The 20,825-nt window shown below is 50.1% G+C and overlaps 4 protein-coding genes across 4 annotated transcripts; 1 reads left to right on the top strand and 3 right to left on the bottom strand.

Moving 5' to 3' along the window:
* Window positions 1–536: 536 nt before the first annotated feature.
* On the top strand, window positions 537–3,702 carry BCR38DRAFT_483870 (flavin-containing amine oxidoreductase-domain containing protein; the record flags this gene model as incomplete). Its single annotated transcript, XM_040863677.1, has 2 exons — window positions 537–592; window positions 684–3,702. The coding sequence occupies 2 exons, from the start codon at window positions 537–539 to the stop codon at window positions 3,700–3,702; spliced, it is 3,075 nt and encodes a 1,024-aa protein (XP_040717190.1).
* Window positions 3,703–6,058: 2,356 nt separating this feature from the next.
* Window positions 6,059–8,344, bottom strand: BCR38DRAFT_429628 (alpha-amylase). The gene is made up of 3 exons (XM_040859979.1): window positions 7,565–8,344; window positions 6,384–7,494; window positions 6,059–6,333 (listed from the first exon to the last, which is right to left on the bottom strand). Exons 1-3 carry the CDS (start codon window positions 7,938–7,940, stop codon window positions 6,306–6,308), a joined length of 1,515 nt encoding a protein of 504 aa, XP_040717189.1. The 5' UTR covers window positions 7,941–8,344; the 3' UTR covers window positions 6,059–6,305.
* Window positions 8,345–13,296: 4,952 nt separating this feature from the next.
* On the bottom strand, window positions 13,297–14,421 carry BCR38DRAFT_429626 (uncharacterized protein). The gene is made up of 2 exons (XM_040859978.1): window positions 14,245–14,421; window positions 13,297–14,119 (listed from the first exon to the last, which is right to left on the bottom strand). The coding sequence occupies exons 1-2, from the start codon at window positions 14,249–14,251 to the stop codon at window positions 13,587–13,589; spliced, it is 540 nt and encodes a 179-aa protein (XP_040717188.1). The 5' UTR covers window positions 14,252–14,421; the 3' UTR covers window positions 13,297–13,586.
* A 376-nt stretch (window positions 14,422–14,797) lies between these two features.
* Window positions 14,798–17,921, bottom strand: BCR38DRAFT_338654 (mediator complex subunit MED14-domain-containing protein; the record flags this gene model as incomplete). The annotated part of the gene is made up of 2 exons (XM_040855633.1): window positions 14,798–16,190; window positions 16,249–17,921. 2 exons carry the CDS (start codon window positions 17,919–17,921, stop codon window positions 14,798–14,800), a joined length of 3,066 nt encoding a protein of 1,021 aa, XP_040717187.1.
* Window positions 17,922–20,825: the final 2,904 nt, after the last annotated feature.

The following is a 20,825-nucleotide window of genomic DNA, read 5'->3' as shown; positions in this document are numbered from 1 at the left end:
TGCCCGAACCACTTCACTCACTGTGACTGTGCAATGTCCCTTCAAACCTCAATGCCTTTATGCGCCCTCGGCAAGTGCCACCCAGTCGTTCAAAATGGCTAATACGACTAAGCAGCTTGACTAGTATCGCTTGGTATGGTCTTTCGGTGACAATTATACAAATGATGGGTATTGGAGGATGATAATTTGCGTGAGAAGAGGTCACACAGACGAGTCGCCAAGCCCGCAGACCACCCAAACGACTCTCCGGCCCGTATATATCGATGAAAGCCTCTTGACCACAACGATATATGAGCCTGCGAACTATGAGAAGCACTCAAGAGACGTTGTTGGAGGAGGGGAAAAGCATTGGGCCGGGGCCAAGGGTGGGTTTAGACAACCTCGACCTACATCTTTCCATATTAGCTTCGAGCAGCGACCACACCAAAGAAACCTCTGGTCTCGGGCCAGATATCTACGATTCACACCAGACCGCTCCATCGACGTCAAAGGGCACACCCAGGACTGAATCTGAAATAATAGTACGGATAGATGACATGGATTACGATATGGACAGTTCTGCTCCTGCATCAGTGTTACAGGAAGGCTCCGAGTAAGTGCCATCAGACTTTTAGGCGAATATCCCCTCAATTTGGCATTATCACACTTGCCCCTTTATGTTCCACCTTTAACCAGAGTAGCAGATCCCATCAAGAGCAAGACCCCCCTGTCAACTCGGCTCTTCTCGGATTTCAAGAGAGCCTCAGGAAGTCTTTTGCATCCTCCGCTTCGGCGTTATCAGACTTGTCAGACCTCTCATCTCTTCCTTCCTCGCCGTCCTCTAGTAAAGCAACAACACCTATAAATACGGATGACTCAAAAGAGCCATTAGAAGTGCCTCTGCAGACGACCAAACTCGACACAGCGGTTCCGCCAGCCAAGACAACTACGGCAAGGCAAACGTTCAACGTGCGGCCCAAAGTGTCGATACCGACAGATGTGGCGCCATACGATTATGCGCACCAATGCATCGCAGCTGCCGAACACTCGAGACTCAATCCATATGCCTTGCATCAAGAAGAATATCCGATGCTGCGGGAACACATCAGCCATGCTCAAGTCACCACATATTTGAACATCCGCAACGGTATTTTGAGATTATGGACGAATAATCCGCGAATAGGCGTGGCACGTGAAGAGGCAATTGGCTGCGCAAAAGACCCCAGATGGTTCGATGCGGCCAATGTCTGCTACGAATGGCTCCTTCGTCGGGGATATATCAACTATGGCTGTGCTGAAGTCCCCTCGTCCAAGACACGCCCTAAGAAGGCAGAATTGCGGCGAAGGGGAAAAATAGTGGTGGTCATTGGAGCAGGCATGGCTGGTCTTGGGTGTGCAAGACAACTCGAGGCTCTCTTCCAGCAGTATGCTTGTCAATTTCAAGAAATGGGCGAGGAACCTCCTAGAGTCGTGGTGCTCGAAGGCCGGAGTCGAATAGGTGGCCGTGTCTATTCAAGAGCCGTCGACGGCAGCCAATGCCAACGTCTGATAGGTTTCCAGGGTAAGCGACATAGCGTTGAATGTGGCGGCATGATCATCACGGGATTCGAGCGTGGCAACCCCTTGAACATCCTTGTACGAGGGCAGATGGCATTGCCATATTATGCATTACGACCAGAGACAACACTTTACGATTCAAATGGCAAAGCTGTCGACCCGAATCGAGACCTGCTTGTCGAAAAGCTTTACAACGATTGCCTCGAACGGGTGAGCGACTACAAGTTCAAGAACCCACCGTCGAAGCTCATTGAAGGTAACAAGGATCTGATGGACGAGGGCCGGGATAGTGCCTCAGAGGGGAACAAAACCATTGCGCATGTTGAAGAAGCAATGGCGGCTATGCCACAAGCACCGCCTGTATCGGAACAAAGTCTAGCTCCCCAGGTGAACCTCGTTCCGGTTTCGACAGACCGCGCGACTGGAAAGACCCACGTTGAGCCGGGAACTGCTGCTGCTCTGAAGGCAGCCTACAAGGCCAAACAGATGGGATGGGCACTCCAAGAAGGTGTCACCGAAGATCATGACCTGGAACTTGATGCGGCAGCGAAAGGTGCGGATACTACGCTTGGTTCCCTCATGGACGAGTCGATTTCCCAGTATAGGAATATCATTGAACTTACAGCGCAGGACTATCGACTCATGAATTGGCACATCGCCAATCTCGAATACAGCAATGCCACCAACTACAATCAGCTGAGTCTCAGTGGATGGGACATAGACGCCGGCAACGAGTGGGAGGGCAAACACACAATGGTTGTCGGTGGGTACCAAAGTGTGCCCTGGGGACTGGCTCAGTACCCATCGCAGTTGAACATCCGCAAGGACAAAGCAGTTAAGAAGGTCATTTACGACCCCGACGCCAAAGGAGCCGCTAGAGTCGAGTGCGAAGATGGCATGTCCATTGAAGCGGATTATGTTGTGTCGACAATCCCGCTTGGCGTTCTAAAGCATGGAAATGTCGAGTTTAACCCACCTCTACCTTCATGGAAGACGGATGCCATTGGCCGACTTGGCTATGGCATCCTGAACAAGATCATTCTGGTTTACCAGGAGGCTTTCTGGGATACGAGCCGGGATATCTTCGGCGTGTTGCGGAACCCACCATCTCGCCACAGCCTAAAACAGAGCGAGTATACTTCACAGCGTGGCCGCTGCTTCCAGTGGTTTAACGTATCCAACACGAGTGGGATCCCAGTCCTCCTGGCTCTCATGGCCGGCGATGCCGGCTTCGACACAGAACATACTAAGAACGACGACCTGGTTGGCGAAGCCACCGAGGTTCTACGCAGTGTGTATGGCGGTAAAGTGCCGCAACCCGTACATGCTGTCGTTACGCGTTGGGGATCAGACAAATTTGCTCGCGGTGCATACTCCTCGGCGGGGCCATTAATGAAGCCCGACGATTACGATACCATGGCTCGCTCGGTAGGCAATCTCATCTTCGCTGGAGAGCACACCACTGGCACGCACCCGGCGACTGTGCATGGCGCCTATCTTTCAGGACTTCGTGCTGCGTCTGACGTACTCGATGCTATGCTTGGGCCTATTCAAATTCCCACCCCTCTTATTATACCCAGGGAGACATCCCTTCACTCGTCAGCCAACGCAGTTAAGCGCAAGGCGCCAGGTAATGATAGAGCTCGCCTCTCTCCGAGAGCATCCAAACAAGCACGTATCGAAGCACACGAGATTGCCTCATACCAGCATATCGTATCCAAGATCGGCGAACGCCCCTGGCGCCCGCAAAAGGTCGCCGGGAACGCCTATCTACTCTACAGCAAAGCCAATTTTGAGGCGGCGCGCAAACGATGCGAAGAAGGCAGACGTCCCGGCAAGGGCAAGCCCAATCCGAACGAAGTCCGAGTCATGACGAGCAAGATGTGGAAAGAAGCTCCGCCAGAGGAGAAGAGCCCCTTCGAGGACCAGGCCAGGGACCAGAAGAAAGTATACGGCGAGAAACTGCGGGAATGGGAACAAGCTGTGAAGGACTGGGATATCAAGGCGCTGGGAATTAGACAGGCCTGGGAAGCGGACGGGAACCGGCTCGTCCTCGAGGATGACAGCTTAGCCGACAGTTTCGGCAGAGAACGAAGAGGCCAAAAGGTCAGCACGTACGCTGAGAGTGACAGCAGTGACAGCAATGACCTTGAAATGGAGGATTAGCTGGCGGCTGGTGGTTCAGCGCGTGGCAGGATTATTAGTTGGCGCTTCTGGGTGAATAGATATTGTACATAACACTCCTGGTGGTTCACGATGGACGTGTGAATCAATTCTTCGGGACAATATGGGCTTGGGAAGGTTGGTGATTCCGGTGGTATTGTCGGGCATGTTATGTACGTGGTAGCTTATCCCCTCGTCTACCATGTACGGAGTTTGGGCTCATAGCATAATGTTATCGTTGCGCTTTTTCCATCACTTGGACTAGGTAGCCTCTTCTTTCAGTTATGCAGTGTCCGTGCTGCAAAGTTCACAAGGCTGGATTGCTGGGTGGAGGTTCGACTTAGTAAGTCACGTAGAGCTAGAACCGGAATGAGCTCAACGTTAAGCATCCGGTAAGTTTGCGCTAGACCGCAGAGGGGCCAGGGCTTGGGGAGGGGGGGTGGAGGTGGTTTGACCTAGCGAGGAGTGACTAAGGCGTCATCTTCTTAGCTAATGGAGATGGCACACTCTTGTGGTACCCCCGAAGAGCCGCACTTAGATGCGGCATCGGTAGCTTTCACCAGCATTACTCCACGCTCGATCAGGGTCATGTTTGGGGAATGCTGAAGGTAGCAACTGCACCCACGCTACAAGGTAGGCTGATCTGATCGCTGTCCTGGTCTATATAAAGCAGCGAACCTGGTCGTATGTTAGCGTCATTTCTGGTTATTCGAACATGCTTGAGCACTTGGTTCAGGTGCTGTTAGTGCCTGCCCAGAGTCCGGGAGATAGCATGTCTCAGCTGTGTGTTCATTGAAGGTTTAGTTACAATGCATTATTTAGCACTTTGAGACCCAATGGATTTCAAAACGTAAAAGGCACTCGGTACGCTGAAGAAACACAAAACCTCACCCATTCTAGACTTCTCACGGTGGGGGGAGTAAGTTGCGGGAGAAGGAAGGGGCGCAGACTCGCTTATGACGAATATCGGCAAGGAGGCTGGGTACTGCGTATGATCTACGACGCGGTAACTTGGATGCTGCGGGAAGCGGTGGCCTCAGGTATGGAGGGGTATGGGGCAGGCAGGCACGGATTGTAGTACCTCAGGACCCTCGGGGCCAACTTGGGATTGATCCCTCATGCTCCTTCAATACAGCCCGCGGTAATTGGGATCCGACAGATATATTTCTAACAGCCGCGCGTCTCTTGTTCCTTAGTACCGTTGCCGCCTTGCTCGGGATATCGGATTCTGGATAGCTCTGGGCTAACGACGCCATGATAACTGGCTAAAAATATTGAATATAAGTAAGTTCGACCATGTTAAATTGACATACCAAATTCTACAGCGTTGGTGATGATGACCATGTCAGCTTAGATACACGAAATTGAAAGGCGTATGATGCGAGGTGGGCGGGGCTACCTGTTTAAAACAAGCGTGATAGAGTCATGATAGAGTCTTTGATTAAGTCGTGCTGCGTCCCTCTACCACCAAAAGAAGTTTCTGTAATTCAACTTACCTGCTCCTGCTCGCTAGGATGGTGGCTTGAGTGGCCGAGTGACCTCTATACTCAAGTTTGCCTGAGATTATTAAATCTTGATTTTATAGTTGAATCCCACTGGTCACGAGACTCCTCTCCTCCCAGTTGAAGTGTGTTGTTTCAAAGCCATTCAGAACAGCGCGTCATGCAAAACTCACACCCTTGGAAACCAAAATTACAAGAAGTCTGGATGTGCAAGTAAGATGGGCACAGATCTCGGATATGCATGGCGCAATGCCTATGAGGTAGGTGACGTGTAATAGTTTCTGCCTATCCTATCTGCCATAAGAACCGGCGCATACGGATACGGACACGGAAGCACCAACAAGAAGACTTGGCTGGTATGCTGTTTCCCCAAAGCCACCGACCGATCTTCCGGGCCCATCATGACATACAATTCCTCCACCAGCACCATGGAGCAGGAGGTCCCAACAGAAAGCGTGAAATTCTTTCCGACTCGCCTGTCTCGATTCCTCACATGGGTAGCTCGACGAGTGTCCCTCCTTCTGGCTTTACGCCTATGCTTCGTGCATCTGCGAATACGACTCCTTTCTGTCCATCTAGAGCACTGACTACGATGCGGTCCACGCCCAGCACACCGAATCGGCCCCCTGATGCTGCTGCCAGAGTCGAAACCACGAAGCCCCTGGTGGTAAAAGCGCGACACACCGTCGAGCTTAAATTTTTATATGCTTGTGAAAGCTATATACATTACATGGGCCCTGTCTCTTGTGGATATGTGGAAGAAGACAAGGGAAGTTGGAATGGGGGGGGGGGGGGGTAAATGGTGTGTTTGGGTATACACACTTATTTGGTTGATTTCTGGACGAACCTCTGGTTGGCTTCTTTTATAGTACTGCTGACTCGTAGTCGATTTCTATACTCGTAGCAAAGGTATTATGTAGTGTTTCGTAAAATGGTGTACATTTTGGATGGAATGAACCAATATGTTGTAGTGATTTATATCACATAATGTCCCATGTCGTCTAATCGGAAAGGATATCAAAATTTCGTCTAAATAACCAGTGCCCTCTACTATGCCCCCAAAACCGCCTGCCCTTTAGGTGGAACAAGCCCACGACATAGTGTCTATGCGTTGGAATAAATATCATCGTCACTAGAAACAGACTGTTAGCACTGTAATCACACGGATTCGACTCAACTCACAATTTCCCGAACCTCTCCCGTCCAGGAGCGTTTTTGTTCACCCAGATGGACACCGAGACCCCGGCACACGGAAATATACCATATCCATCTTCATCGATGTGGACCTCGTCTGTGTGCCACCCAAGCACATCAGTCCATATCTCCCCGCTATGCATAGTCCCCACCGCCATCTTAATCTCTCCGGCCTCCGCGTTACTCATAATGCACGCCAACCCATCGGGATGCTCATCGGTGGCCCGTCTCACAAACCCAATGCAATTCGGATCGTCCCAATAGTCCTCCTGACTGCCGTACGCATACAACTTGCGCGCAAGCACGATATCAGGCAGCTTCCCGCCGCAGGCAGGAGGCTCCGGGTTATCGCCTTTCATGCTGTACAAGTCGCCATAGAAGATGCTTGGGTACCCCTGGGCTCGAAGTAGAATCAGTGAGTAAGCCAGCGGCTTGAAGAAACCCTCTATGGGCGTCTCCACCGTCTGGCCCGGCTGCGTATCGTGGTTCATAATCACTGTCACCGCTGACTCGGGACGAGCCTGCACCAAAGTCCTGTCGAACACCTTCCGCAAGTCTGCCTTCTCCGTCCGCGAAATCTCGGAGAACCTATACACCATCGGCGAATCGTAAAGGGAGAAGTTATGGTGCATCTGATCGAGATATTTGAGCATCTCGTCCACATCGCCACTCCAGAATTCGCCCACGAGAAACAGCGCTTTCTTGCCAAACTCCTTCTCCAGACTGGCGACGAAGTTGTTAGTGAAGCGCTCCGAGAAGTGCTGGCATGCGTCGAAGCGAAACCCCTTAAGATGTAGCTCGTTTACGACCCATGAGCCCCAATTAATCACGTCCTGTTGGACTTCCGGGTGCGAATAGTCGACGTTGGCAAACATGAGAAAGTCAGCGTTGCCCGACTCATTGCCCACGGACGAACTCCAATACTTATTGTCGCCGAGAATCCGGTAGATGCCCGTTTTGTCGTTGCCCGCGTCGTAGTCGGTCCCCGAGAAGTGCTCCCAGTGGTATTTCTGGCTGCTGTACTTGTTGTCGCGGCCGGGGAAGTTGAAGCCAAGCCAAGCTTCCATCTCGCGAGGCTCGCCACAGTCTTTGGTTCGATCTGTACGAACACGTGTGTGTATGAGAGTAGAGTTGACACGTGAATCGGAATTGGGATTTCTTTGACATACCTGACGTATCAACCTCCTGCACTTGGCACATCTCCTTCTCATCGGCGCCAGCCTTGTGGTTTAGCACGGCGTCGAAGTACAGCGATATGCCCATCTCCTTCGCCTTTTCGCTTAATGCGACTAGGTCCTCCTTGGAACCCCATTTCGTGGGCTTGCCGCCCTTTTGGTCGAACTCTCCGAGGTCATACAGGTCGTATACATCGTAGCCATTAGCTTGGGTGCCGCCAGCACCTTTGCACGCTGGGGGGAGCCAGATGTTGTCGATGCCCGTGTCCTTCAGATTTTGCAACGCATTCTTCAGGCGGAGGTAGTGCTTTTGGTCGGCAGGGACATTCCACTCGAAGCCCTGCAACATGCAGAAGTTTTCTTCTGGCATCGTCGTGTCGGTTGGACGGTATAAACCGAGTGTGTGCTATAAGTGCAAATGGCCGTATGATGTCGTCAAATCCGAGATTGAGATAAAGTTGCTTCAATTAAGAATAGGCAGTTCCGGCGGGCCTATATAGGTTGTTGTGAGACCAGGAAAGTACGCGATATCATGAATTGCCGGAGAGTTTGATCCGGCTAGAGAACCTGGGTAACCTCCCAAGGTTGCCAGATATCTTCCCGCACTTCGATTGGATGGTTTGATCGCAGACCTATCAAATGCGCGACTTGCCACCCACGTGCTCTTGTATAAAAATATGATGTCACAACTTGGTGGTGCAGCGGAGGAATTCCAGTATGGCTCTCTCTGTATTGGTACCCAAATTGAAGAACGAGGTGCAAAAAAAAGAGATATTCATAGTCCACGTCGTCCTCGGCTAAACGCGCTACAATTTCATGTAGTGCACATCCTATACTGTTATCCGACATGTCCTCGGACCGGGGTCAAATCAAGGAACCTGAAGAACCGGGTGCTGTACTAGTGTTAAGGCTGAAAGGTTGTTAGCTGCCTTTCGGGCCGTATATCCTCGATCGTTGGGCAGCTCTGGGCCACGTCACCACGATCTCATTACACAATAACTTGTTTGTCCGCGGCATAATCGCAATAAGGGATGACAAAGACGATGCCACATCACGTTAGATGTATATTTGCAGCTGTGCTTGGATTATCCTCTGCCATTCGCTGCATTATTCCTACCCTGAATACCAAACCTGCTTAAACCTGGCACTAGTGCCCAGCTTGCTTACCGTAAGTTACCGTCATTGTGACCTTGTCTGACTTTCTTGTGTGCCATCGGAGAGCAGCAGAGACAGTTTCTTCCAAGTTGTCTCACTTAGCAGTTGTCTCACTTAGACTGCAATGAATGTCTCGGGAATGCTCGCGGGGACTGATTATTAATCTTAGAAGGACCAGCTCCTAAACTTCACTCACATCGGGCCCTTCCCCCGTCGTTCTCGTTCACATTGATGGCCTCGAACAAACCAGCCTTCAACTTGGTCTCTGTGATCAGAAAATTGCTAGAAAATTGCTAACTATTTGTATTACACGCCTAACGACCCTAATGAGTGTAGAAAATCTTTTGGATATGGACCAAGTTACGTTGTTGGAAAGGTATAGTTATATATGGACTCTTGAGCCTATCGTATTCACTTACAAACAAGAAAATCCCATGGTTTGAAAGTAGGTTGAGCTATGTGGAACTATGTGGAAACACTCACTTACAATGTAGGTTAGGGTTCAATAAGGTTATGAAATAGTATGTTGGCTCTATTTAAACGTAATGTCAGACGGCAAAAGTAGAACCATGGAACAAAGTTGATTTGTCTGTGTTAGCAAGTGGTTGCTTCGTGGTCTCATAGAACCCAGTAGATACATGTAGTTTTGATCAATCACAAAGCCTAGCCGAAGGAAGAAGACAAAACTTCCTACAGTTCGTAGTGCCTGAGCTGTAGCAGATGGACTGATTGCGGAAGGAAATTGCCACCACCCGAGTAATCGAAGTTCGCATGTGGAATTGACGATAGAAGCTGGGCCTTAGCTCTGCCGCACTTACTGCCCGAAGAGCAAGATACCTTACCCAAATCCACAGCAATTAATTCGATGCTGAGCAATAATGACAACCGGCTTCAGCTATAAGGCATATCGTATCATTGATGAATTCGAGAAAAACTTGCTGTAAATAGTCTCATGCCTCAAGAGACGGCGATGACATGAATGAAAGACCCTATAAGTCTCACCGTCCCAATCGATTGCACCAAAGAATCGGAGTACTGTCTGGTTTCTGCACATCAATGGATATACTCCCTCAATTCAGCTTCTTCAAGAAACGACAGGATCGAGTACCAGTACCCGAAGCCTACGGCTGGACTGCGTATGGGGATCAACGATCCATCTACATGTCCTTTATCGAAGGCGACCGTTAGCGGAGAGATGGCCTGGCATGAACGAAAACGAGAGACTATCTTGTCTCGCATAGCATCATCTTGTCGTCCGGACCTGATCCGAAGGGGGCTGCTGTTATTGAATGGGATCAAGCTGGGTGGTATCTCGCGTACCGAGAGTTTTGTGAGGCGCGGCGGGTAATGCTACTTACCCAATATTTCGATAGAATCTCTCAAGAAGCATGGCTTAGGATGTACGTTCCGATGGTTATAGATCCAGTGGACGAAGAAACCTACGAGCATCCTTGGCTTTGGTTTGTCCTGTCTAAGGGCATATGATCAGGTAACCAACCTAGCATGATCCTTGCTCTCAGCTTAATACTGTCGATACTCGGAGCTGGACTATAAACGGCCAGCTGGCTGTAACGTTCTTTGACGGCAGTCCTACGTAACAGTTTGTTACAGCGCAGGGATGGGTGATTCCTATATATCCTACAGCGGATGAGCAGGCTGAGCTTCAGGCAGCTATTGCCATTGCGCAGTCCAGCTCTTGAGTAGGAAAATTGCTGAGCACCCGCTGTAGCTTCCGTTACTTAAATCACCTGGCTGGAGATGTGGTTCTTGTCTAGTGCCCGTATGTCTACTAATTTGCAAGTCGCGGTCGACACATTGAAATGTGATACCCGAGCGAGTACCTGCCCTAGCTACAATGCAAAAAGCCTTTTCTTAATTTTCTGACCCAAGCAGTTTAATTTGCAGAGATGAAGGGAAATATGGCATATATGCCGTCTCACCTTGGGCTGTATGCTTGCCTTGATGCCCTAATAGCACAGCTGTTCACGTAAACCTTGAAAAATTTGTGCATATTGACTAATAGAGACAAAGTAGTTTGTGATAAATGGGCTAAATAGGGTTGAGTGTTGGCAGGTAAGAAAAAGTTGTAATTGGATATTGTTATCTCAATACTTCGTTGCTCCCACCAAATTACTGAGCCGATTCCTATCATCCGCCTAAGCCTTCATCTGATCATACAAACCTCTTGGTCGAATCCTACCGTGAGATCCGCCCTAGCTATTGAAGTTCCACAATCCTGTCCATCTCGAAGCTTATGAACCTGATGATATTCTTATCTTCCATGTAATCGCTCTGTTCGAAACTCGCTAAAGTCTGTAGTGCTCCAGCTGCCTCCGAGAATCGTCAACCATCTGGCGAGGAACCGCAGGGACGCCGAATTTCCTGTTGGACCTTCAAGGCTACTACATCAAGACTGCGAGTTATGGAAGGACATATGACCACCACCCATCGAACCTCACATGTCCTGCTTGTGGGACAGGCATCAGTCATTCCTGTCTATATAAGGCCCTTATGGCCGCCGTTCACTCCGTTCAGCACTCTCGAGATCATGACACTTTCAATACAAGACCATTTGCCCACAATCCAACATTTCCGCATATTAATGGAAGAGGTTACAAGCGGTGTTGAGTATGAGCACAAGAGTACGCTGGGAAATTTGCAATTGCCTACCAATGTCTCGCAAAGAGGAGAAGAACGATCAACTAAAACTCAACCCGCCAGTTCCATGAGACGAGCATCAATCCCATAGAGACGATGATCGAGACAGTGTCTCTGACACTGTAAAGGGGACCGTTCCCCGGATTAGCGACGTGAAGAATAGACTTGGAATCCAAGCTAAGCAAACAGCAATTTTGCTTGGACCGCATTCACACTCTCTTGCCTATGAGTGGCCAGATTGAGGTTTGTGTCAAACCATGAAAAATGGTCCATGATTCAAGGTACCCCGCAGGCAGCTGATGCCGAGAAGCAAGGAAACCTCGATTAGGAAAAAGATGTAGCGACAGAAGTATTCTGCCCGCAACCAATGGAGAAGCATAGCCTTCATGAATCAGGATAATTGAGGAATACATGCGTGAAATGATGTGGTTGCGAAGACCGGAGATAGTGCCAAGCAACTGGTATCTGAGTATAACTCATGGGTGGTGGGCTTGGAGGGATGGCTAACAAGACAAGTACTGCACGATTCGACTAGGCGTAATCAACCGCTATTTGAGTGATAGCTTCTCCACTGTAGCTCCTCCACACCATGTCCGGATGATCACGCATCTCATGCCCAGTGTGGAAGCTGCATCCAGTCCGAAATCGTCTGTCACCGCTTTCTGAGATAGTCCAGGCCAATGAGTAGCGTATCGCCAGATATAGACTGCGTCGCGACACGACACCCCCACTGCGTCTCTCCCACACTGCCACGCTGCAGGCCCGCTCATTTGGCTAGCATTGACTGAACAGGACACGGCCCAGCTGTTCGCCACGGAGCTCTGACAGCGGCTGTCGATGACTTTCCACACACACTGGAGCTTCCTATAATAGCGAGGTCCTCTCCCGTTGGGTGGATCGTTGCTGTGCGGCCGCGTTGATGCCTCCACTGACTCGCTGCAGACCGGCAGACCGGCAGACTTTACAGAGTCGCCTGTAAAATACAAATCCATTGGATGCACTGACAGCCTCTGCGACCGGGGGTGGAGACCATCTCGAGCTCAATTTGAGCTATGGGGGTGTATTGTTCAATGTACCTTCGTGCCTAGCTCCAACAGCTGCAGGATGGGACATTGTAGCGAAAGAAACACGTAAGATCGGCACTACAAAAGACGGCATTGCAGATCGATGGCTGCATGGGGCGGAAGCAGATGAATAGAGGGGATCCATGATAAAGTCGCGCGGGAGAGAACGAGCACATCGGTCTGATTCCAGTGCTCATGAAGGTTCAGGTACAACAAGGCGACGCTAATATGCCGTGAGCCGCAGCTCGTCCCGCGATCCAACGTGCCGGAACCAACCAGCAAATAGCGCTGAACAAGTCGCAGTGGCGGGCCATCGGTTGGTGTTCCATGTGTTGATGCAATCCTATCTCATGCACGTTGCAGAGGTCCCAAGTAGGCCATCGATGTATTGTGTGTGCTATCTAGACTTTCTATGGTTATATTGGAAGGGTTGCCAGTAGCCCACTTTTCATTTAGTACACGACATATGCACCAGCGTCAATAGCTGGCCTTTGTGTATACCAAATGTGCCTACGAGTCAGCAACGAACTCCTAGTCCTATTCTCGCAGTCATGTGGCCAGCTTTGGCCGAAACTGTGGGGGCGGAAGTTGAGTTCGATGTGCTTAATGACGCCCGTGCCGAGCTGTAAATGGCTTGGGCTTGATTTTCAGTTACAGAGATGCAAGTGAAAGGGACAAGCAAAACATACGCAGCGGCATTAGGTTCAGGTCCGAGTCAAGGTTTGATTTCCTAATCCGGCCATTCCCCAAAACCACTAAGAGTAACCCTCTAACCCCAATCACCTACTGCAAGCCACTGTAATGGTCAATTTACGCGCTGTTGGCATCGAAGTATCCGCGAATCGAGGACCCTTACGGCGGATGTGTATTTGTGGGCAGCTGTCCGCTATGAGACGTATGGAACACATGGAGTGATCTACTTCAGCGATACACAATCTTAAGCATCTTGAACATGACCTCTTTAACTGAAGCTACTACGTCCATACCCGTGGTTGCGGTGCTCCAATGCTCCTGTCCGTAGCTAAGCAACAGAGGTTTGCGCGTTGGATGTGTGACGCGAATACCACTACATCCGGAGATTCCAAACTGGCCGTGCAATACCCAGGCTTGAACCAACGTGTCCATCTCCCCCGTCCTCTTCAAGCAGCGCCCTGCTTCTTAACCATGGCTTCAATGAGTTTATCATGAATAACTTGAAAGTTCTCTTCAACCTGGCTTTTGACCAGTCCCATCAACATGCGATTACAGCTGACACAAACCTCCTGGACCAACTCACAACCGCCATCCTTGCGTTCCCGCGCAAACCAAAACGTCTCCATCACGACGCCCATAGGACTCTTAACCCTGGTCCACAACCCCTCCCCATAATTGACCAACTCTTCCCGACTCACCACCTCGCTGCTCCACACAGGGTTCGGCACATGATCCAGCATCTCGTACACCCTTACCGGGGGCGTGCCCACGATGGGGTCTACGGCGGCGGGGATCTTGTACTCTGCGCGGGCCTTGGCGACGTCGGTGGCTACCGCCGGGGCCAGGCTGGTGTACTTCACAACGTGGGGGTCCGTGTTGAGGAAGATGTCGTGGTCGTGCAGGATGGCAATGGCGGTCGCTTTGCTTACAGGGAGCGGAATGCCCGTCGTTTTGGTCAAGTTGGCAGTTGAGATGAGGACTGTGTGTTGTATATGGCGGCCGTCAGCAGCTGTGGCGCTTTAAATACACCTGGCAGGACCCTTCCTGTTCGACGCCAGATTGCTCTAGGGAGATGAGGAGGCGGGGCAAAAGGCGGTAACCTACACGACATAATTGCGGGCAAATGGGTTTCTACAGAGTTAGGAATATACGGTCGAGTGCAGTATTTATTGGATAAGTGGTGTGGATGATGGCGACGACTGAAGCTTAAATCCTGCGCCGGGCCATCCCAGATGAGACGACTTGCGTTTCATCAACATGTGTTGGTTCCTGCGTCTCTCGTGCGTATTGCACACGTTCTCAGTGGTCTTCCGCAAGGCCTTCCTAGAATGGTCCTGCTATACATGCATGTTCATCTTCGCCGATCCTACTGCATCGGTCAGGGCTTTGCAGCATGTGCTTGCAGGATTTACTCGAGAGTATTTGGCGGTGTCGCACTGCAAAAGCGGCATCCAGTCCCTGATGTCGAGTGGACGTATCTTAGGTCAATGACTTTAGTCAAAATATTCATACATTGCTGACCAAGAACATTTAAATCTGGGGTGTAATTTTGTACCATCATCAATTCGGGGGTTGGGTATCAATGCCGTCCCATGCTAGTGCTACATACAATCAGCCTCCCTCGATGCTTGGTTTATACCACCCATTACAACAGTGCTCAGTCCAGAATCACTACGTTTCCAGACTGCTGCTGCTGTTGCGGCGGTCGAGGCCTATTCGGCCTCTGCATGACCTGCGGCCTTTGCTTCAGTGATCCCTTCGCCATCGACGGCGAAAATTGCACAGCCATTGATTGAACAGCCGCATCTATAGCCTTCAGCAAAGCCCCGATACGATCATCAGCTTCGCATGTCGCACTCGTCATAAAGCTTTGCCACTCTCGATCCTTTGCCTCGTAAACACTGGTGAGAACTGACTTGAACGCATCGTCTGGTTCGCTGCCGTCCCCACCCACTTCTTGTCGTTGGACAAACCACCAGTATTGACCCCGGCGCTCCTTGAGTCTCAGCTGTAAGCTCAATCGCCGCGACTCCGTGTTCGGCCCGGACATAGTGTATCGCATGTCGAACCAGTCCAGAGCTATTGGGAACACCTCGATTTGTCCTTGGTTATTCATTTCTAGTTCCGTCCATGCTTCCTCGATGACACGCAATGCTTTCAAGACTGGAAGCGTAAACGCAAGGTACTGAGGCACTTTGGCAAAGCCCAGACCGGAGTTGAGTAGCTTATTCAGTAGATCGAGACACCGAAGATGAGGATTACCCTTCTCCAGATGCATCCTGATGACGTCGTTCGAAAGATCCAAGGTTGCCTTCCACCGATCAAGGTTCGCTTCCACCTTGGATCCATCCTTGCGGCCGATTGCATCACTATATGTGAAGACGATTTTGTTCAACGTGATCGTCTCGCATTTGATATCAGTGTTGCTGCGACCAATCGCGTCCACACAATCGACAAGTCTTTCGATCGCATGCAAGCGCAGCGACAGTGGGTTCAAGATGGTGCTACCGAGTTCTGCTTCCAGGCGAAGGGCAAAAACGCCCAGGACGGGGTTGTACGCCACGTCGCGTTCGACATTGCCCTTCTTCAGCAAACTGAATTTGGTGCGGTCGGCCACCTGGAAACGCGCGTCTACTACGGCGACAAGACGATCTGGGCTGGAAACTTGGCCAGTTGTAGCGTTCGGCGCAGATATTGCTTTGTGGGCTCTGGATGGTTTCTGGATGCCTTTGAACACGACCAACACCAAGTCGGTGGCCCAGGACGCGCTTCGTTTAGTTCCGCCTGGCTGCATCGACTTGAGCACGTCGGTAAACTTGACGAGCAGTCCCGGGCATTTGAGCCCGCGACTCCCGGAGCGTTTGGCCATGTCGACGTTGAAGTACTTAATGTGCCTGTCATGCATGGCTTTCTCGCTAATAACTTGCGACATCATTGCGGCACTAAAGATATTGAGATTTGAGAAGAACCTGTCGGTAAGATCTGGTAGATTCATATTCAGAGGTATGTGGGCACTTGTCGATATCCGTGGACCGGTGCGGCTCTCCGTACTACCATAATGGGGTCAGCGATGTTCAGCGGTAGTTCTCCAGAGCAGCAGCAACTTACACTTCGACCAACCACCATTTGTCCCCGTTCAGACTCAGACTCAGCATCGTATACCATTGCGAAGGCCAGCCATCCTTCTTGAGAAAGATGTACTGGAAAGGCTCTCTGGTTTTAAGCAGCTGCTTGATATCGTCTGGTTTGATTGGGGCTTTGGGGATGGTCCAGCCCAGGCTTTTCCCACGACGACGCACCTCGTCCAACATGCATTCGCACCTCAACTTTTCTAGAAAACTGTGTGCGTCCTCCGATGGGTCGTTCACTCTCGTGTTTAGCTGTTTCTCTGCACGCAGCACGGGATTGGTCTGCGGGGTCATCGAGAAGAGCCCATTGATTGGGGAAACCCGAACATGAACGGAATCCTCATGGCCAAGCTGCATCTTCAACGACGATTCCATGGGATTGTCCGGGAATGTCTGCAGACTCAAAGCAGCCTCCCGTCTGACGAATCGGCCCTTAACCTGAAGTTTGTCATGAATGGTTGAGAGCATGCACTCAACGTGCCTTCCAATAACTCTCTGCAGTAGTTTTTCTGTGGAGATGTTGGCGTCGTCAAGAGCAATGGTGGCATCTTTTACTTCTTTGTTGTCCTTAAACCACCGTAGGAACAGATGGCTGGTGGTTTTGGGATCCGCAGCAGCAGCGCCGGGCTTCTTGCTGCTATGAACCCCCACGATAATCCAACTCTTGGGACCTTCGGCAGGGAAGCGGCTGGTCCAGTACTGTATCGACATGGCTCTGTTGAGTCGTTCCACCTTGAGCGTATCCACCCAGCGGCCTCGTGCGAGCTCAAACGCTTGTCGGACGAATTCGGTGATCTTGTGGGTCAATACGAATTCGTGGAGGAACTTGTAACATCCTTGCAGGCCATCTTTCTCAAGAATCTCATTCACCCGCGCCTCAAGATACATTCGCAAGGTATCCGTCAGCTCCGAAGGCGCCGGGGTAAACAGAAACCGAAAGTCGATAAACCAGAACTGCTTTTCGAAATCCTCATCAGCTATGGTGAGATCAACTTCGAATTCCCCGTCGACTCTGAAGGTGACTCGTCCCGAGTCTATCTTGTAGTCGCGGAAGTGATACGGGATCTTTTCATGCTCCTCCAAATTGAGACGCATGGAGAGCAGGGTATTCAGCTCCTCGACCCATTCCATCTGTTCCTTTGCGGACAGCGGAGGCGGTTCGATGTAGTGCAAGTCGGGCATCCATGGCGCGTCGCCTGTCGAGAGGAGTTGGAGGGCGGTTTGAAGATCGGGATTTGGCAATCGGGAGAAGGTGAGATCTCGCTTTACGGCGATCAAGTAGGCAATGCTTTCATCGTAGCTTACTCGTTGCATCGTAATGTGGTGCATCAAGTCAATCAGTTTGCTGACAATCGGCGCCTTCCTGCTCCAGGCCGATATGACCAAAGCCTTTGTCCATTTTGCATGTGTATCCTGGACGAAATTGAGCAACTCGAGCTTCTTGTTCTTGTTCGCTTCGGACGTGTCGTCGGGGAGGCTGCCAGGATGTCCTGAATTCCCATTCACAGCAGCTGCGGGCAGCGGGATCTTAGCCAGCCTCAAGATTTTCCCCTGTAGCTCATTATGGGTCTTCTGCGCCAGTCGCGAAAGCAACAATCCCAACGGTACGAATCCTTCCGTGATGTGCTGTATCTCGTCCGGTAGATCGTTCATGCGCGGAGCGCTGCCGATGCCGCTGTCGCCACCATTTAAAGCCTCTTGCCCGTTCACTTGCGAGGCGAAGCTGGCGTTTCCATTGATCGCTCCATTTGTATCTCGGTCGTGGTTCGTAGACAGGCCATTCTGAACACCGTTTTCCATTGTGACACCGGGCATGGTCAGCCGCTAGACCCCCTTCCGCCGCTCGGCGCGCAGCTCAAGGATTGATTGCCAGTGGGGGAGTTGGTTTGCGACGCAAGCAGTTGTGAATACCGAGACGATAAGGCATGTGAGGTTGTGTTCTGCTGGGAGGAGTTCAAGGTTTCGTTTGACGCGACTCGTTTAGGAAGTGGCTGGTCGCAACTTCGATTAGACTTTGGCGGGAGGATTTATGTTTGTAGATATATTTTGGGCGGAAATCGCCCAACTACGGCAACCACGCAATTGTGTAGAAGCCTTCGCAGGATGAGGTAAATCACGGTAACATGTGGTGGGGAGTGTCGGGCGCTTTGGTCATGAGACGCGATGCCGGAAAATTGTACATAGAATGCGAAGGAAAGTGCAGGTGAAGGCAACGAGCGGCAAAGACCAGGATGAGACCAGCGGCGGCCCCCGGGGACCGTACAGTAACCACAATGGAAGGTTGCACGGCTCACTTCCTTGAATGTTGTGCCTGCCCAAGCTTAATACAACGGCCCCCACTTTGTGTCTTGATCACATGTGGCTGAGCTTTCCACCAGCCACTACCTGCAAGCCTTGCATATTGGACTTGGACCAATTGAAGCATTCAAAGGTGAATAGCATACCCATTTGGGAGAATCAGGTTCTGCCGGGTTACAACACTGCGATGCCACAGCCATCCACACTATTGCACATTTTATATACCTTTTGTTTCGTTATCCACTTGCCAACGCTAGTTCCAAGTCGAGACTTGACTCAAAGGTCTGTGGAAGTTCAATGTTCAATGTTCAATCTGACTTGATGTGGGTGGAGTTTGACGTCGATTATTACTTACTGTAAGTTCTGGAACCTTTCCAAGGCTTCTTCTGTACGGCCTCCTTCAGATAATGACTGACACGTTACTTCTCTAATTCCATGAAACCATGTTAATTATTCGTGCGATAGGTAATGCTTGCTCACATTGTCAACGAGATAGACTAGGGCCGTATTACCCTGTGCGAACACTCAGGTACATTTAGTTTGCAGGCTTTCAAGGCATGAGATATCTTCTGTAAGCCTGTGGAGGCATATCTGTTCTTTCTTGAGACTCCGGTCCAAATATGGAATAAACTCTTCAGGCCAATGGCAAAAGCAGGTGAGGCAACTGGGTATGCCTCACCCCTTGTGCCCACTACTGATGTAATTTAAAAACACTGGGGTAAACCCAGTTAGACAGATACCTTGTTCATAGCCTGCGAGTTTCGAAGTTTCGTCCCTTAGTGTTGAGACCTCAGACGACAGAAGACATCACTACCCCACAATGCCCCTTTCAATGTCTGTATGCACTATATTGCGATGGCAGGACTTCCGGCAGTTGGTCTCCTATGATATGAATATCACCCGAAGTAAAATGTGGAAAATGCTGTTATACCGCACCTATCGAGCAGTGGATATGGAGGAAGTGACGTGAGACACAAGCTATGGAGAGAGTGATCTTCAAAAGTACTGTATCGTCCAATTTTACATCAGTGCTGGTTCCATAACGCCGACTTCCCATGTAGAAGCAGTGCAAGCTGGTAATATTTTATCTGGTTGCAAAGAGATCGTCCGAATTTCTTGTGATTCGTAATCTTGTGTAAATGTTGGTCACAACGAAAGTCATGGGCATTTTTACTTGTTGACTATGATCTCCAAGAACTTTGCTCGAGACTTCGCTCGTGCCACCCATGAGTCTGAACACTTGCAGAATTTAAATGACCGATGATGCTAGGTGAAAAGAACGATATTTATACATTGCTAGCATCAAGGTGGATCACGTATAGAAAGAACCACTACTTTAACAAACAATAACTCTATCAATTCTAGGGATATAAAGTCGTCAAATATGTTATTTCGTAAATAATTGTTAATCGTCAAGTGATGCAGGCACTTGCCCTGTCAACCAGATCCAGTAGGAAACTTGTTTCTCACCTTCCGGTTCTGATTCCTCCATAACCGTAGCTTATCTCTTTGCTTGGGGGGCAGGAATTTGCTCATTGTCAGCCAAGTTTTCGTCTAAAGCTAAAATTTCCATGAATTCCATGAGAATCTCGGGTAAGAATTTGGTACCTTCCCACGCTTCTTAGGCTTTACTCGCTCTAATTCGGCCTGATGTCTCTCGTTCGCTGGTCATAGCATTACTCCCTCGGTTTCTTTAGCCTCGAAAGACTTGGCAATCTTTCGAAACCGAAGTCTCGTAGCTGGGGTGGAGCTGTTAGCCATGTCTATAATTTGGCGGCTAGTCCTTGGCGTAGAGGGAAGCAGCGGAGCTTCATTTGATCCAGAAGTTTTGGTTTTGGGGTAAGACGAGGCTTGTCTTCCTGTATTTTGGGGTGCTGCATAGCCTTAGCTCATGAGATTGGTCAACTACCGGTATTACACCATCCTGTCTTGATATTCTTCACCGTGAAGCCCGGAAGGAGGGCTCAATCGTAATACCAACGAAGTTAATCTTATCCATAGGAGAGAAATCATCTAAACGGGCTAGGTTTCCAATAATCTGTTGAACTCCTCGATAAACCATCGGGCTTGGAGTTCATTTTACTTGAAAATAATCCTCGGATTTGGAACTTTGCCGTCTACCGTACTAGTCTCTAACAAGGAAGACCATTCGTGCACGACCTTGGTGTGACGTTAGGAATACCTCCAGAATCTCAGAACAGACAAGAACAAGTATATCCAGCCATTTATAGCATAGCTAGGATTTTATAAGCATAAATA

The sequence above is a fragment of the Pseudomassariella vexata genome, assembly GCF_002105095.1.
Source record: "Pseudomassariella vexata strain CBS 129021 chromosome Unknown BCR38scaffold_5, whole genome shotgun sequence".
Lineage (NCBI taxonomy): Eukaryota > Fungi > Ascomycota > Sordariomycetes > Amphisphaeriales > Pseudomassariaceae > Pseudomassariella > Pseudomassariella vexata.
Note: the sequence above shows the minus strand (reverse complement) of the source record. Positions and strands in the feature narration are given on the sequence as shown.

Bases quoted from the DNA above. Each gene is read 5' to 3' on its own strand.
- BCR38DRAFT_429628 (XM_040859979.1), bottom strand. From the start codon at position 7,940: ATGCCAGAAGAAAACTTCTGCATGTTGCAGGGCTTCGAGTGGAATGTC. The intron at 7,495-7,564 runs GTATGTCAAAGA...GTGTTCGTACAG, and splicing joins GCAGGAGGTTGATACGTCAG to ATCGAACCAAAGACTGTGGC. The intron at 6,334-6,383 runs GTGAGTTGAGTC...GTCTGTTTCTAG, and splicing joins CGGGAGAGGTTCGGGAAATT to TGACGATGATATTTATTCCA.